Here is a 13040-nt window from a genome sequence, read left to right on the forward strand (position 1 = left end):
TGGCTCCGTGGGAGGACGGGTGGCCCCCCAGGGACAGTGGGCTCTGCATGGAGCATTGCATGCTGGGATTTGTAGTCTCCAGGGACCGCACCGTTGCAGATCCAGATGCAGCTCTGCCTACTGGCCCCGGTTTTGAGGAGCACCATTGGGCCTGCAAGGGCTAGTTTATCCATGCAGCTGGCGCAGGCTCCCGAAGAGACAGGGCTGTTGAGAGGCCACGGGGCTGCCCAGCCCTCCCCTACTGGGGCCCGTCACAGGGAGTCGTAGCGGGTCAGCGCCACGCTGCCGGGCATGGGGCCCTGGCTGTACAGCGCTGGGTGCACAATGTCTCCTGGATGGCTCACCCACACGTCATACACGCTCTTGTTGGGGGGCATGCCCTGCACCGTGTGGTCCAGGTCCACGGAGAGGCCAGGAAGTTGTGGGCCCTGCTGCCTGGGGGCCACCGAGGGGCCTGGCCTCAGGTCCCAGTACACCGGGCTGACGTAGCTGGGGGGTCTGTAGCTGTAGTAGGGCAGGCCCGGCATTGTGGGGAAGGCAAAGAACGGGGGGCCGCTTGGGGGAGCCACAACGTTGGGGGCCACGCACTTGGTGTAGGAGGTGGGGAGCTGCTCCCAGCACGGCCGGGGGACCAGCGTGGGCGATGGAGCCGGGGTGCAGCCTCCGGAGCCATCGGAGTCCGAGCTGGAACCGCTGCTCTCACGGGCAGCCAGTAGCCGGGGGCGCTTGGCCGGGGCACGGGAGCCTCGCGCCTGCTTTGACCGCCGGCTGCCGGGGTCCCTCTCGTCGGACGACAAGGAGCTGAGGGTGGAGATGCTGCTGGAGGAGGAGGAGAAAGACTGCGGTGCAGCCAGACTGCACAGGGGTCGCCAGGGCAGCGACGGGGGCCCAGAGGAGACACGGAAGATGGGGACTGGGCCCCACAGGTCCATGCTGATGGGAAGGGAGTCTCCCGCTGACTGGCTGGGAGGGGGCTGTACGGGCTGGGGGTGGCCCCCGTCCTCCCGGGGCTTCCCGGACAGACCCACCTCCTGGAAGTCACTGAGGAGGGAGTCGATGGTGAAGGAGCTGCTTGGCCTCGCCGCCTCGCCGAGCTGGTAGCCGCTCTCCTCATTGTCAGAGCTGGCGTGGGTGGAGGAGGCCCTGGCACACTGCAGTGGGTGCTGTGCCCCCTGGCAGCCGTAGGGCCAGCCGTGCAGGATGAAGGGGGCCAGGTCGCTGGCGAAGGAGGCCGCCTCCTGCCGGGAGATGGCCGTGTTCTGCAGCTTCAGGGCGTCCGGGGGGATCCGGCTCACGTCCACCGTCCAGAAATTCCCTTTGGCCTTGGGCTTTGCGGGATCCTTCAGCAGCTGCCAGGGAGAGAGCGAGACAGGCTCAGTGCGGGGATCGGCCTCCGGGGGAGCCATGGAGCAATCCTGAGCCTGGGGAGGCCCCGAACCCAACCCCAGGAGCTCAGGAAGTGGGGACAGAGCTTCCCTGTGTGTCAGGCCTGACCGATTCACCCCTCAGAGCCTAGCACCCCCCACCACCTCATCCTTAGCCCTGGGCTCTCCCCTGGCCCTTCTCCAGCTCCATCAACCCTGTCCTGGAGCCTGACAGTCCATCACCTACCCCCAAAGCTGGATCCTTACTCCCTCAGGCTCCCCATCCCATCCCCCTACCCTCGGACCCAGTCCCCCCCCCAACATATTGTACCTCCAGAGCCCCCCGGAGGCCGTTCTCTTCCCCAGCCCCCGCTCCCTCACTGCACCCCAGCGCTCACCTTGGAGAAGCAGCGGTTGGAGGATAGGTTGTGGCGGATGGAGTCCTTCCAGCCCTGGTAGCCCTCGGTGAAGAAGGGGAAGAGGGCACCGATCTCCTGGATGATCTGAAACCGAGAGATGGGGGGTGAGAGCCCCTGGCCGCGGGCGGAGCAGACCCCAGCGCCGGGCCCTGTGAGACTGCTGTGTTCAGCGTGCCTCAGGCTGTCCCCACCTGGACTGCAGGGCTGCTGGCTTTGGTGCCACCTCACTGGGACCCGCGTGGGACACAGCACTTGTGCCACACAGTGAACAGGGAGCCAGGTGGGCACCTCAGATTGTGGTGGCACAAATTGGGGAGGCTCCTCCCTCCTGGGGCCTTGCATGCAACTCCCTGACTGCTGGGGGCTGCGGCCGGCCCTCCGCTGGCTCAGAGTCCTCGATTCCAAGGCCAGAAGGGACCAGCGTGACTCCAGGCTGACACCCTGTGCAGCGCGGGCCAAAGCCCTGCCCCCAAGTTGTTCCCGGAGCAGAGCAGTTAGAAACACAGCCCGTCTGGATTTAAAAATCGTCAGTGAGGGAGAATCCACCATGACCTGGGGAAAATTGTCCCAGTGGTTAATGACCCTCACTGTCAAAATCGTGTGCCTTATTTGCAGTGTGAATGTGTCTAGCTTCAACTTCCAGCCACTGGATGGTGTTAGACCTTCCTCTACTAGATTGAAGAGCCCGTTATTAAATGTGTGCCCCCCGTGTAGGTACTGGGATCAAGTCTCCCCTTAATCTTCTCTTTGTTAAGCTAAATAGATTGATCTCCCTGAATGTATCCCTGCAAGGCAGGTTTTCTAATCCTGGAATCATTCTCATATCTCCTCTCTGACCCCTCTCCAGTTTACCACCATCCTTCTTGAACTGTGGCCCCAGGACTGGACTCAGGACCCCAGCAGCGCTCGCACCAGGGCCACATACAGAGGTGACATAACCTCTCTGCTCCTCCTGGAGATTCCCGTGTATACGTCCCAGGATCGCATTCGCCCTTTTGGCCACAGTGTCGCACTGGGAGCTCACGTTCAGCTGATTATTCACCATCACCCCCACATCTTTTTCAGTGTCCCTGCTTCCCAGAGTCCTCCATCCTGTAAGCCTGGCCAACGTTCTCTGTCCCTAGATGTACACGTTAACATTTAGGTGTATAAAAATGCATATTGTTTGCTTGTGCCCAGCTTACCAAGCAATTTAGACCTGGTCTCTTCGTTACTTACCACTACCCCAATTTTTGTGCCATCTGAAAACTTTGTCAATGATGATTTTATGTTTTCTTCCAGGTCACTGATAAAAATGTTAAATAGCCCAGGGCCAAGAACCGATCTCTGTGGGACCCCACTAGAAACACATCTTCTCTAATACGATTCCCCATTTACAGTTACATTCTCAGATCTATCCATTTGCCAGCATTTAATCCATGTAATGTGTGCCGTGTTCATGTTATATCTTCCCAGTGTTTTAAACAAAATATCCTGTGGTACCAAATCAAATGCCCAGAAGTCTAAGTAATAGCATATCAACACTGTTACCTTTTCCTTCCAAACTTGTACTCTCATTAGAAAAAGATATCAAATTAGTTTGACGGGATCTCTTTCCCTAAACATTTGTTGATTGGTATTAATTATATCACCCTCCTTTAATTCTTTGTTAATCAAGTCCCGTATTAGCTGCTTCATTATTTTGCCTGGGATTGATATCAGATGAAAGGCATATAATTACCTGGGTCATGCTGTTTACCCTTTCTAAATAGTGGCACAACATTAGGTTTCTTCCAGTCTTCTGGAACCTCCCCACTGTACCAAGACTTATTGAAAATCAAGATTAATGGTCAAGCCAGCTCTTTTAAAACTCTTGGATGTAAGTTATCCAGACCAGCTGATTTAAAAATATCGAATGTTAGTAGCTGCTGTTTATCATCCTCCTGAGAGACTAGTGGAATGGATGTAGTGTTATCATCATCATATGATGAGATGCCATCATCTAAGTTTTTTTCCCCAAATACAGAACAAATATTTAATGAACTTTTCTGCCTTTTCTGCATCATGATTAATAGTTCTACATCTAGTACTGGACCAATACTATTGTGAGGATTCTTTTTGTTCCTAATATACTTTGAAAACTACTCCTTATTGTTCTTAACTCTGCCGGCCTTAGATTTCTCCTTGTGTTCCTTTGCTTCCCTTATCAATTTTCTACAGTTCCTAACCTCTGATTTATACTCATAACTGTCAACTTCCCCTTTCTTCCATTTGTTATACATTATTTTTTAATTTTGTATAGCTGCCTTCACTTTCCTCTGAACCAGGTCAGCGTTTTAACCAACAGGGTCTTCCTTAATTATGGCTTTTTTGAGCATCTAACAAAGTGTTGTTAAACAATTCAGAGTTTTCTTATGTCATCTTTCACCCCTGTGCAAAGCGGGCTTGTGACGCTTCATTCCCCCCCAGCGCAGATGAGACTGATGGCACAAGGTGCCAGGAAGGAATTGTCAGGCCCCTGGTGGTCATGGACTGGAGCAGATTGCAGCTGGCTGCATCTTTAAGGAGGCACTGTAGCCTGTCAGGAAGCAAGGCTGGGGCACAGGGCGTGGTGCAGAGTGGAGGGTTTAATCCCCTCGAGGACAGCCATCGTGTTGGTCCTGTCTGGCTCTTGCTGGATCGTGACTGTGGCCATTGGGTGGCGTGTGAGACCCAAATATGGAGGGGTGCATCCCTGTTCCTAGCAGGCCAGGGGACATGCTGTGCAGCCCCCCCCCCCCCGCCCTCCTCCCCCAACCAGCACTAACTAGGCCTCTGCAGGGGCCAAGGACCGAACAGGCCAGGGAGAGGGAGCTCCCCTTTCCCACAAGGTGGAAAAGGCTGGTGCTGGGGCACCCCCAGGTCTGCTCTGCCTCTGGGTGCACACCCGTCCCCATGGCCTCCCCCCCATGCCCGCCCTTCTCTGTGTGAGCTCAGCTCACCCACCTGCTCCCAGTGAACCCACGGCACCAGGAGCAGAGGTTACATGGGAGCAGGGCTGGGCTCTGGTTCCGGTAATGCCCATCTCCCCTCCTGGCCCCGGCAGAGGGCCTGAGCTGCACCAGCACAGAGCCCCTGCAGCATCCGTGAACCTGGGCAGGGGGGCTGGGATTACTCAGCACGGCAGGCTGTTGGGGGCTCCCTGATGCCTCCTGCTGGCTTCCAGCACTTGAACAGTACCCCAGGGCCAGGGCTGGGCCACTCACTGGCAGTAGCCCCCCAAAACAGCCCACAGAGCCCACGCCACGCTCCGGGGAGAGTCTCCCCCGGCTCTGCCCTGCCATTCCAGAGGAGCTGGGGACCACCCCCACCCCATAGGCTGTCCCAGTACCCCCTCCCCCGCAGCACTTGCCCCTCCGGATCTCAAAGCCCCCAGCCCCCACTATTAACCCTTGCAGCACCCACAGTGCCATGGGGCAGGGCAGCTGGGGCACCAGGCGGTGAAGGGGTCCGAGCAGAGCTGAGCATGTGAGTCCAATCTGGTACCTGACCCCCCACCCCATGCAGAGCTGATCTGGGTGGAGCTGATTGGCTGACTCGTCCAGGCCCCGCCCCCTCCCAGGTTGCCCGGGGCTGTAAGTGCCAGCTGTTAGCCTGGCTTAGTGGGGGGCCAGTAACGCAAGCTGGGGGCAAATGCCCAAGGGGAGCGGGTCCCTTAGGATGAGTGGAGTGGCGTCTAGTGGCTAGAGCAGAGCACTCGGAACCAGGCACCTGGGTTCTGTTCCCACTGGCTGGGGGACCTCGGACGGGCCCCGTGCCTCAGTTTCCCCAGTGCAGTGACACTGTCTGGCCTTGCGCTCCGTGTTTGTAAAGTGCTCTGAGCTTCTGGGCTTTAAGCAACCGCCGGCTCCCGGCAGCTCGGCCCGGCGCTGGCCCAGGCAGCGGTAAAGCCTCGTGTGACCCCTTAGACCCTGGCCTGGGGGTCGGGCGAGCTCTCCATCCCAACGTGCTAATCCCCCCCGTGTCTGTGCAAACTCCCAGGTCACCTGACCCCCGAGGAATCCCCCCCCTGCTGTTCCTAATCTCCTTCCCTGGCCGACCCCTGACCCGCGGCTTATCTACACCATATACAGTAGGCGCGGGGCTGAATGGGGCTCGGCTCAGCCGCTGGGTCCCGGCCGCTGGGAGCAGCGGGAGCCAAACCCTCCCTCCGCGGGGGTCTGTCGCCTGCCCCCATCCCCGATCCCCCGGCCGCTGCACGCGCCCAGCTCGGCCCCAGAGCAGGCCCTGGGAGGGGAGGGACAGTGCCCGGGTCTCCGGGCATCCCCCTCGCCCACCATTGGTCCTGGGGCTCTCCCAGAGCCGTGCAAGCCTAGCAAGGGGGGTCAGGCCCTGTACCAACTGGAGCCCAGTGTCCCCCTCCCTCCCTCCGGCTCTGGGCTGCCCGGCTCTCCCAGGGGCGCCTGGAGGGGCGGGGAACCAGAGCAGGGGACCTGGGGGATGTGCATGGCCCGGGAGGTACAGGAGGTCAGACTAGATGGTCCAATAGTCCCTCTGCCCCCCCTCCCCGGTCGCCCAGCCTGTGGGACCGCGCACAACAGGGGAAATCAAGGCCCCCAGATTCCTGGGCCCCTGCCCTGCTCTTACCTGGGACAGCTTCAGCTTCCTGCCGGGCGAGGCCTGGATCACCAGGGCGATCATGGCCAGGTAGGTGTAGGGCGGCTTGGGGTGGCGGTTGTATTTCTTCTTCTTCTTCTTCTTCCCCTTCCTGCTGGAGTCCTGGGGCTCCTCGCCCGGCCCCGCTCCATCCCCAGCGCCCGGAGCTCCCCTCTCCGGGGCACAGCGCTGGGGCGCTTCCCCCGGGGGGCTCGGGCAGCCCCCCGCCTCTGCGCCGCTCTGCCCAGGGGCTGCCTCCCCCGTAGGATGGGACATGGCCCGGGCGCTGCTCCAGCCGCTGCTGCTCCGGGTGCCGGCCCGGCTGAAGGTGAAGGGCAGCCCCGGGCCAGGAGGGGCAGGGGGCGGGCTCAGGTGGGAGGCAGCGGCTCTCCTGCTCCGATTCAAGCCTTTCTCATGCTGATCCGCATCTCTGCCCCAACTGGGGAGCCAGACTGCTGGCACCAGGGGGCAGGGCCGGCCGGCCGGCCGACAATTAGCAGGGCTCTGTTAAGCGGGGGGGCCTGGGAGGACGTCAAAGGCTGATGGAGATGAGACCCCGGGCTCAGCCCCAGCTGGGGGAGAACCTGCGGCCTCGCAGCCCCTCTCCTGGGCCGGCCTGCTGGACCCCACTAGCCCGCAGGGGACTGGCCCGAGGGGGGCTTTGGCAGCCCATGGTAGAGCTGAGTCTGAAACATCTGTCAGGCCCCCCTGGCCAGGCCCAGAGCCTGAAGCCCGTGGGCATCTGGCCTGGGGAAGGCCTGAGCAAGGGGTTCAGGATCTGGCCCGTTCTCCCCTGCCCTGGGTCCAGGCCAGGGTCACTCCTCACACTGGACCTGGAGGGCTTGGGCCAGTCTAGCCAGATGGTCTGAGAGCTGGGGCCTCGCCTGCTTCTCAGGGAAGCTGAGTCCCCCAGCCCGGGACTCCAATCCAGAGGGGGGGGCTTCGCCCCCAGCGCCCCGAGCAAAGGTCCCCAGCAAGGGGCGCAGTCAGCAGTGGATTTTGGTGCCTGTAACTCCCCGGATTGACATGGAAATGTGAGGCCCCGGGCCATGCAGCAGCTGTGGATGCTCAGGGCAGGTTTCCAGCTGAGTTTGCCAAGCCTGGGCCCTGTGACTCTCTGGGACTCGCGTGGGTGACAGTGAGCGACTGTGGGCCATGGGGGTGGGGTGCCCGCCAACAGCCCCAGACCTGGCACAGGACCGACCCAACAAGCGACTCCGGCCTGGCTGGGAGACCTCCGAGGAACCTCCAGCCTGCTGCAGGGAGCGGCACTGGGGACTCAGGAGGGGGCGCTCCCCACTCTTGGGCCTTGTTTTCCCGGTTTGGCTGTGACAGAGCAGGTTACCCCTGGCTGGAGTTTACAAAGACTGGGCACAGTCCCGGAGTCCTGCCCTGGGGCCCGGCCCGGCCATATAACCAGGAAAAGGAGAGGCTAGACTCAATGTGAGGAGCACATTGTGCCAGCTGCCAAGGATGACCACTTGCCCCCATTTTATAGGGACTTTTCCGATATTCAGGGATAGGCGCCAGTTCCCGCCTCCCCTCCTGAATTTTCACACATGCCACCCTACTGCTGCTATGGGTTGCAGGTCTCTAGCCTGACTGGGCTCTCGGGTTACGTTTACACTGCAATTTGCAGCCCCATCCCCACAGGCCTGAGTCAGTGGCCCTGGCCTCTGACACTCGGTGCCACGGGCTTTTCACTGTGGTGTGGACGTACCCACAGAGACCTGGCTGTGCTGACTGGTGGCTCGGTGGTTGCTCTGAGGTCAGCTAAGCAACTCCTTCCCTGACCTGGTGCCTAAGGGAACATGCCTCCTAGGACATAAAGGAACCCAGGAGTTCTGGGGGCCAGGGTTGGTTTGGAGGCCTCCCTCTTAAAGGCCTATTAGTTTGGAGCTGGCCTCTCCCTTCTCAGCTCCTGTACAGGGGAAGAGGCAGTTTCAAGCATTCCTGCAGCTTAGCTGGTCAGGGCAAACCCGAGGCTGCCCCTGTAACTCCTGTGGCAATCGCAAACTGCCTTGTCTAGGTTTCCCTGTGGGGAGACGGTGCTGTCCCGTGTCATCACTCAGCAGGGACTTCCCTAGCGTGGCTGCAGTCAGTGCTGGCCCCAATGCCCCAGGGTGGCGCTGGGGCCGCTGCACTCCAGGGAGCAGGGGTTGGGCTCAGGAGGGGGTGCTGGGAGTGGGGCAGGGGCTCAGGAGGGGGTGCTCTCCCCTGGCAGTCGGTGCTGAGCCCAATGCCCTGGTGTGGTGCTAGGGGGGTCTGTGGTGCAGGCAGTGGGGTGGGGGCTCAGTAGGGGGTGCTGTGATGCGGGGAGCGGAGCTCAGTAGGGGAGCTGTGGTGTAGGGAGCCGGGCGGGGCTCAGTAGGGGGCGCTGTGGTGCAGGGGGCAGGGGCTCAGTAGGGGGCGCTGTGGTGCAGGGAGCTGGGCGGGGGTCGGTAGGGGGCGCTGCAGTGCGGGGAGCGGGGCGGGGGTCAGTAGGTGAGCTGTGGTGTAGGGAGATGGGCGAGGGTCAGTAGGGGGCGCTAAGGTGCAGGGGGCAGGGGCTCAGTAGGGGGTGCTGTGGTGTAGGGAGCTGGGCGGGGCTCAGTAGGAGGCGCTGTGGTGCAGGGAGCCGGGCGGGGGTCGGTAAGGGGCGCTGTGGTGTAGGGAGATGGGTGGGGCTCAGTAGGGGGCGCTGTGGTGTAGGGAGCCGGGCGCGGGTTGGTAGGGGGCGCTGAGGTGCAGGGGGCAGGGGCTCAGTAGGGGGCGCTGTGGTGTAGGGAGCCGGGTGGGGGTCGGTAGGGGGCGCTGTGGTGCAGGGAGCCGGGCGGGGGTCGGTAAGGGGCGCTGTGGTGTAGGGAGATGGGTGGGGCTCAGTAGGGGGCGCTGTGGTGTAGGGAGCCGGGCGCGGGTTGGTAGGGGGTGCTGAGGTGCAGGGAGCCGGGCGGGGGTCGGTAGGGGGCGCTGTGGTGCAGGGAAGGGGGCAGGGGCTCAGTAGGGGGCGCTGTGGTGTAGGGAGCCGGGTGGGGGTCGGTAGGGGGCGCTGTGGTGCAGGGAGCCGGGCGGGGGTCGGTAGGGGGCGCTGTGGTGCAGGGAGGGGGGCAGGGGCTCAGTAGGGGGCGCTGTCCCTTGCAGTCCGTGGGTTTCACACCTGCTGTGTCCTGCTGTGGGCCGCACCCGGTTGTGGCGCTGTCTGTTTCAGGGAGTCTGGAACCCCGCGGACCAGCAGTGCAGAGCTCTCCACTGGCACACGGCCATCGCTCGTAACCACCGAGCACCTCCTGACTGTGCCAGTGACACCGACTGACCCCCCTCGCCTGGCGGCCTTGCAGGCACATGCTGCTCTCACGGTTAAAACCGAGGCTGGGGAGTCAGGACGCCTGGGTTCTATTCAGGGCTCTGCATGGACTCGCTGGCTGGCCTGGGTGTCCCTTTCCCCTCTGCAGCCTGCCTGGAATGATCTGTCCCCAGCCGGCGGGCTAGTGATGGGTTTGGGATGAATCCAGCCTGGAGCATACGGTGCTTTGGGTGCCCCGCCCAGTGGAGGATGGAGATCAGCACTGGTAAATCGGGACTCTGGAGCCTTATGGGCTGGCATGTGTCATGTTCCCAATATCTGTCAAGAGACATGCCCAAATCCCCTACCCCACCCCCTGGCTTTCCCACTGCTAAGGAATTTGGCTGGGGTGGGAGCTGACTCCCTGGGGCTGACAGTATGACTGGTACTGTCCAGGGGCTGGCCATGTTGTTGTGTGCCCCCGCCCCCGCCCTGGGCGGAGCTCATGGTGTGGGAGCCCGGGGCCAGCCCAGGAGCAGAGGGTTGGGGAGATGGCAGTGGCTGAGCTGGCCAGGGCAGGGCCGGGCGAGGAAACACACCCGCTTTTCCCATTGCGACCCTGAGCCCCCCCAGACCTGTGCTGCTAGGGCTGGAACCTCAGCAGATGGGACAGGTGCAGCTCCAAGGCGGCTGGTTTGCACCCGCTGGGCTGTGGCCGGGACGTGCACCGGTTCCCCTGGGCCCGGTGGGTCGTAGGGACTCGCTGGCTGGCCGGCGGCTCTGACCCCGCACAGGCTCTCTGTCCCCGTCTGCTCCGTGTGCCCTGCCTGCCGCCTCCGTCGTGCCCCCAGCACCGCTATGAGCCACGTCCTCCCTAGTGCACTCTCCAAGCCGTCCGCCAGGCGCCTAGCCCAGCCCTGGGGCAGCGAGTGCCCATGCCAGTGCCCAGGAGATCTCGCCTCCAGCCTAAATCCGCTGTCATTAATTCCGCCCCCGCCCCCGGCTCTCCCCAGCCAAGCCTGCTGGTTCCCATCCCCCCCATGGCACGCAGGGTGCAGGCCTGTGCTCCCCATTTCTGGCTGCTCCCCCCCTTGTCCTTTTGACCCCAGAGCTGGCATTGGTGCATTTGTCACCTCCCCGCCAGGGCTGCTCCCCCCCAGAGGTGTCTGCGGCCATCTCCCTGCCGCCAGGCCAGGCAGGAGCTCCCTTTGTTGGGCTGGTGATTGAGCTCAGCGGGGCCTCCCCAGCCCCATTGTTGTGCGAGATCAGGGGGGATGGGGCAGGAGCTGGGAAAGGCTTGTTGATGTGGCCGCTTGACTTGGCCAGCACCAGGCCTGACAGTCCCCATCGCCCTGGGGAGGAGGGATGTGGATTTCCGTCTGCGGATGTGAAGGCAGGGACCCTGGCTCCATGCCCTGGGCTCCCCACCCCCAGCTCTGACAATGCCCTGCCCCTCAATCCCGACCTGCAGCTCCTGCTGCTGTCCCAGCCTTGGGCTCCCCCCACCCTCCAAGTTCTGCCGATTCTTCACAATCCTGACCCGCAGCCCCCACTGCTGCTCCGAGCCTGGGCCCCACCCAAGCAGGATGGGGAGAAGTGAGGGAGGTTTTAAAAAAGGGGGAAATAAAAACAGCAGCAAGGAGCAATGGGGGAGGTGGAGGTGGGGGCAGTATCTGGGTCTACAGAGAAGCAGGTGGAGTGCAAAGCTGGGGCCGGGGCCAGGGCTCGTCTCTGGTGTGGGGGGGTGTTTGTGTGTGTGGTGGGGTGTGGCTGTGTCGTGGGGGTGTGTGTGGCTGTCTTGTGGGGAAGGCTCCGTGGGAGAGTTTCTTGCCAATTCTTACATCTGGTGTTTTCTTAAAGCCCCAGCTACTGGAGTCAGGTGAGCGGGCGAGATGCACAGCTTCGCTTCACAAAGGCCCAGAGTTCCCCGGTTTGGGGGGAAAGCTGGAAACTGTGACCCCAAAGGCCCAGTGACCAGGAGGCAAGTGAAGACTCAGCCTCGATTAGTATGAAAATCACAGGGTCTCTAAGCCAAGCTTGTCATTTGGGAGGGTGGGGGGAGATTATGTGATTTTTGACCACTAGGCGTGAGCAATACTGTGTGTGTGTGTCTGTCTGCCGGTTGTACCCAGCTCCTTGCTGTAGGGTGGCTGAGCTGTGTGTCTGTCTGTCTGCCGATTGTGCCCGGCTCCTTGCTGTAGGGTGGCTGAGCTGTGTGTCTGTCTGTCTGCCGGTTGTGCCCGGCTCCTTGCTGTAGGGTGGCTGAGCTGTGCGTGCCGTCTGTGCACAGGTGTGGCCAGGTGTTGGGGGACTGTGCCTGTTGTTTCCGTGGCTGCAGGGCCCTTGCTGCGGCCTGCCCCTGTGCTCTGGGGGTGGGGGTGCGTGACAGACCCCAGGGCATTGCTCCTTTCAGGGTGCTCCTGGCTCCCCTCCCAGGCGCCAGCCTCGCTAAGGAGACACACAGCGACCTCTAGTGGTGCAATGATGTATTGGTCCCTGTTTTCCTCTGGCCTTGGTGCAGAGTGAGCCATCAGCGCCCTCAGGCCAGCCCCAGGCTCTCCTCGCCCCCGGGAAACAGCCCTTTCACCCCAGTGGGGAGAGCTGGGCTGGACCAAGGGGTGCTGCCACCCCGGGGGGGCTCCTGCACCATCTCGGAAAGCATCACGTGGCACGGAGCCACCAGGGCCCCCCTGGCATTCCTCAGGCAGCCTGTGGCCCCGATCCCCCCTGCCCGGCTCCTCCCCCGCTGATGGACACATCACTCGGACACTGGTGTTCTCCGCAGCCCCCGCCCTCTCTGGGGGACCCGTCCCAGGCTGCCGGCCCCGGCCATGGGTCTCTGCAGGCCCCAGGAGCTCTGAGCTCCTGCCTGGCCCCCCAGGCTGGTGCCCCCCTTGTTCCACGGTTCCCCCCTTCTCCTTCCCTGATTGCTCAGGCAGAGGGTACCTGGGTTGTCATGGGCCCTGCTCTTTATCTGGTGCCCTGTAGCCCAGCTCAGCCCGCCTTTGCCCGTCCGTGCCTGTGGCACACCAGGCTCCCAGCATGTAGGTGCTGCCCGACCCTTCTCCTGAGTGGGTCCTGGGGCTGCCAGCTGAGCTGCAGGCAGATCACAAGGGACTAGTGATGGCTGTTGCGTTTCTCCACAAAGCTTGGCCTCTTCTTCTTCATGGTGTCTCCCTTCCGCCGGGAGCCCTGGGGCCTCCCCTCAGTCACGGCCTCAGGCCGGGGTGCCTCTCGCCAGTGCTCCCTGGAATGGGATCGGGGTGGCCTGGAACCGCTCCGAGGCTGCCGAGCGAGCCGGGCCCCTCGGTGCTCCTTTGACGCCACTGCCCTAGTTCTTCTGTCCAGCTCCCTCTGCCGGGCGGCCTGGAACAGCTTCTC

The 13040-nt window shown here is 62.2% G+C and overlaps 1 protein-coding gene across 1 annotated transcript; it reads right to left on the reverse strand.

Moving 5' to 3' along the window:
* Positions 1–251: 251 nt before the first annotated feature.
* Positions 252–6673, reverse strand: LOC140907959 (forkhead box protein H1-like). The gene is made up of 3 exons (XM_073335046.1): positions 6389–6673; positions 1763–1867; positions 252–1349 (listed from the first exon to the last, which is right to left on the reverse strand). Exons 1-3 carry the CDS (start codon positions 6671–6673, stop codon positions 252–254), a joined length of 1488 nt encoding a protein of 495 aa, XP_073191147.1.
* Between the last annotated feature and the right edge of the window lie 6367 nt (positions 6674–13040).

Source organism: Lepidochelys kempii, chromosome 2, assembly GCF_965140265.1.
Source record: "Lepidochelys kempii isolate rLepKem1 chromosome 2, rLepKem1.hap2, whole genome shotgun sequence".
Classification (NCBI taxonomy): domain Eukaryota; kingdom Metazoa; phylum Chordata; order Testudines; family Cheloniidae; genus Lepidochelys; species Lepidochelys kempii.

What these genes read in the sequence shown, in the direction of transcription:
- LOC140907959 (XM_073335046.1), bottom strand. Translation starts at nt 6,673, where the DNA reads ATGTCCCATCCTACGGGGGAGGCAGCCCCTGGGCAGAGCGGCGCAGAG. An exon ending in GGAAGCTGAAGCTGTCCCAG is followed by an intron (nt 1,868 to 6,388) that starts GTAAGAGCAGGG and finishes TCTCGGTTTCAG; the next exon opens with ATCATCCAGGAGATCGGTGC. An exon ending in CCAACCGCTGCTTCTCCAAG is followed by an intron (nt 1,350 to 1,762) that starts GTGAGCGCTGGG and finishes TCTCCCTGGCAG; the next exon opens with CTGCTGAAGGATCCCGCAAA.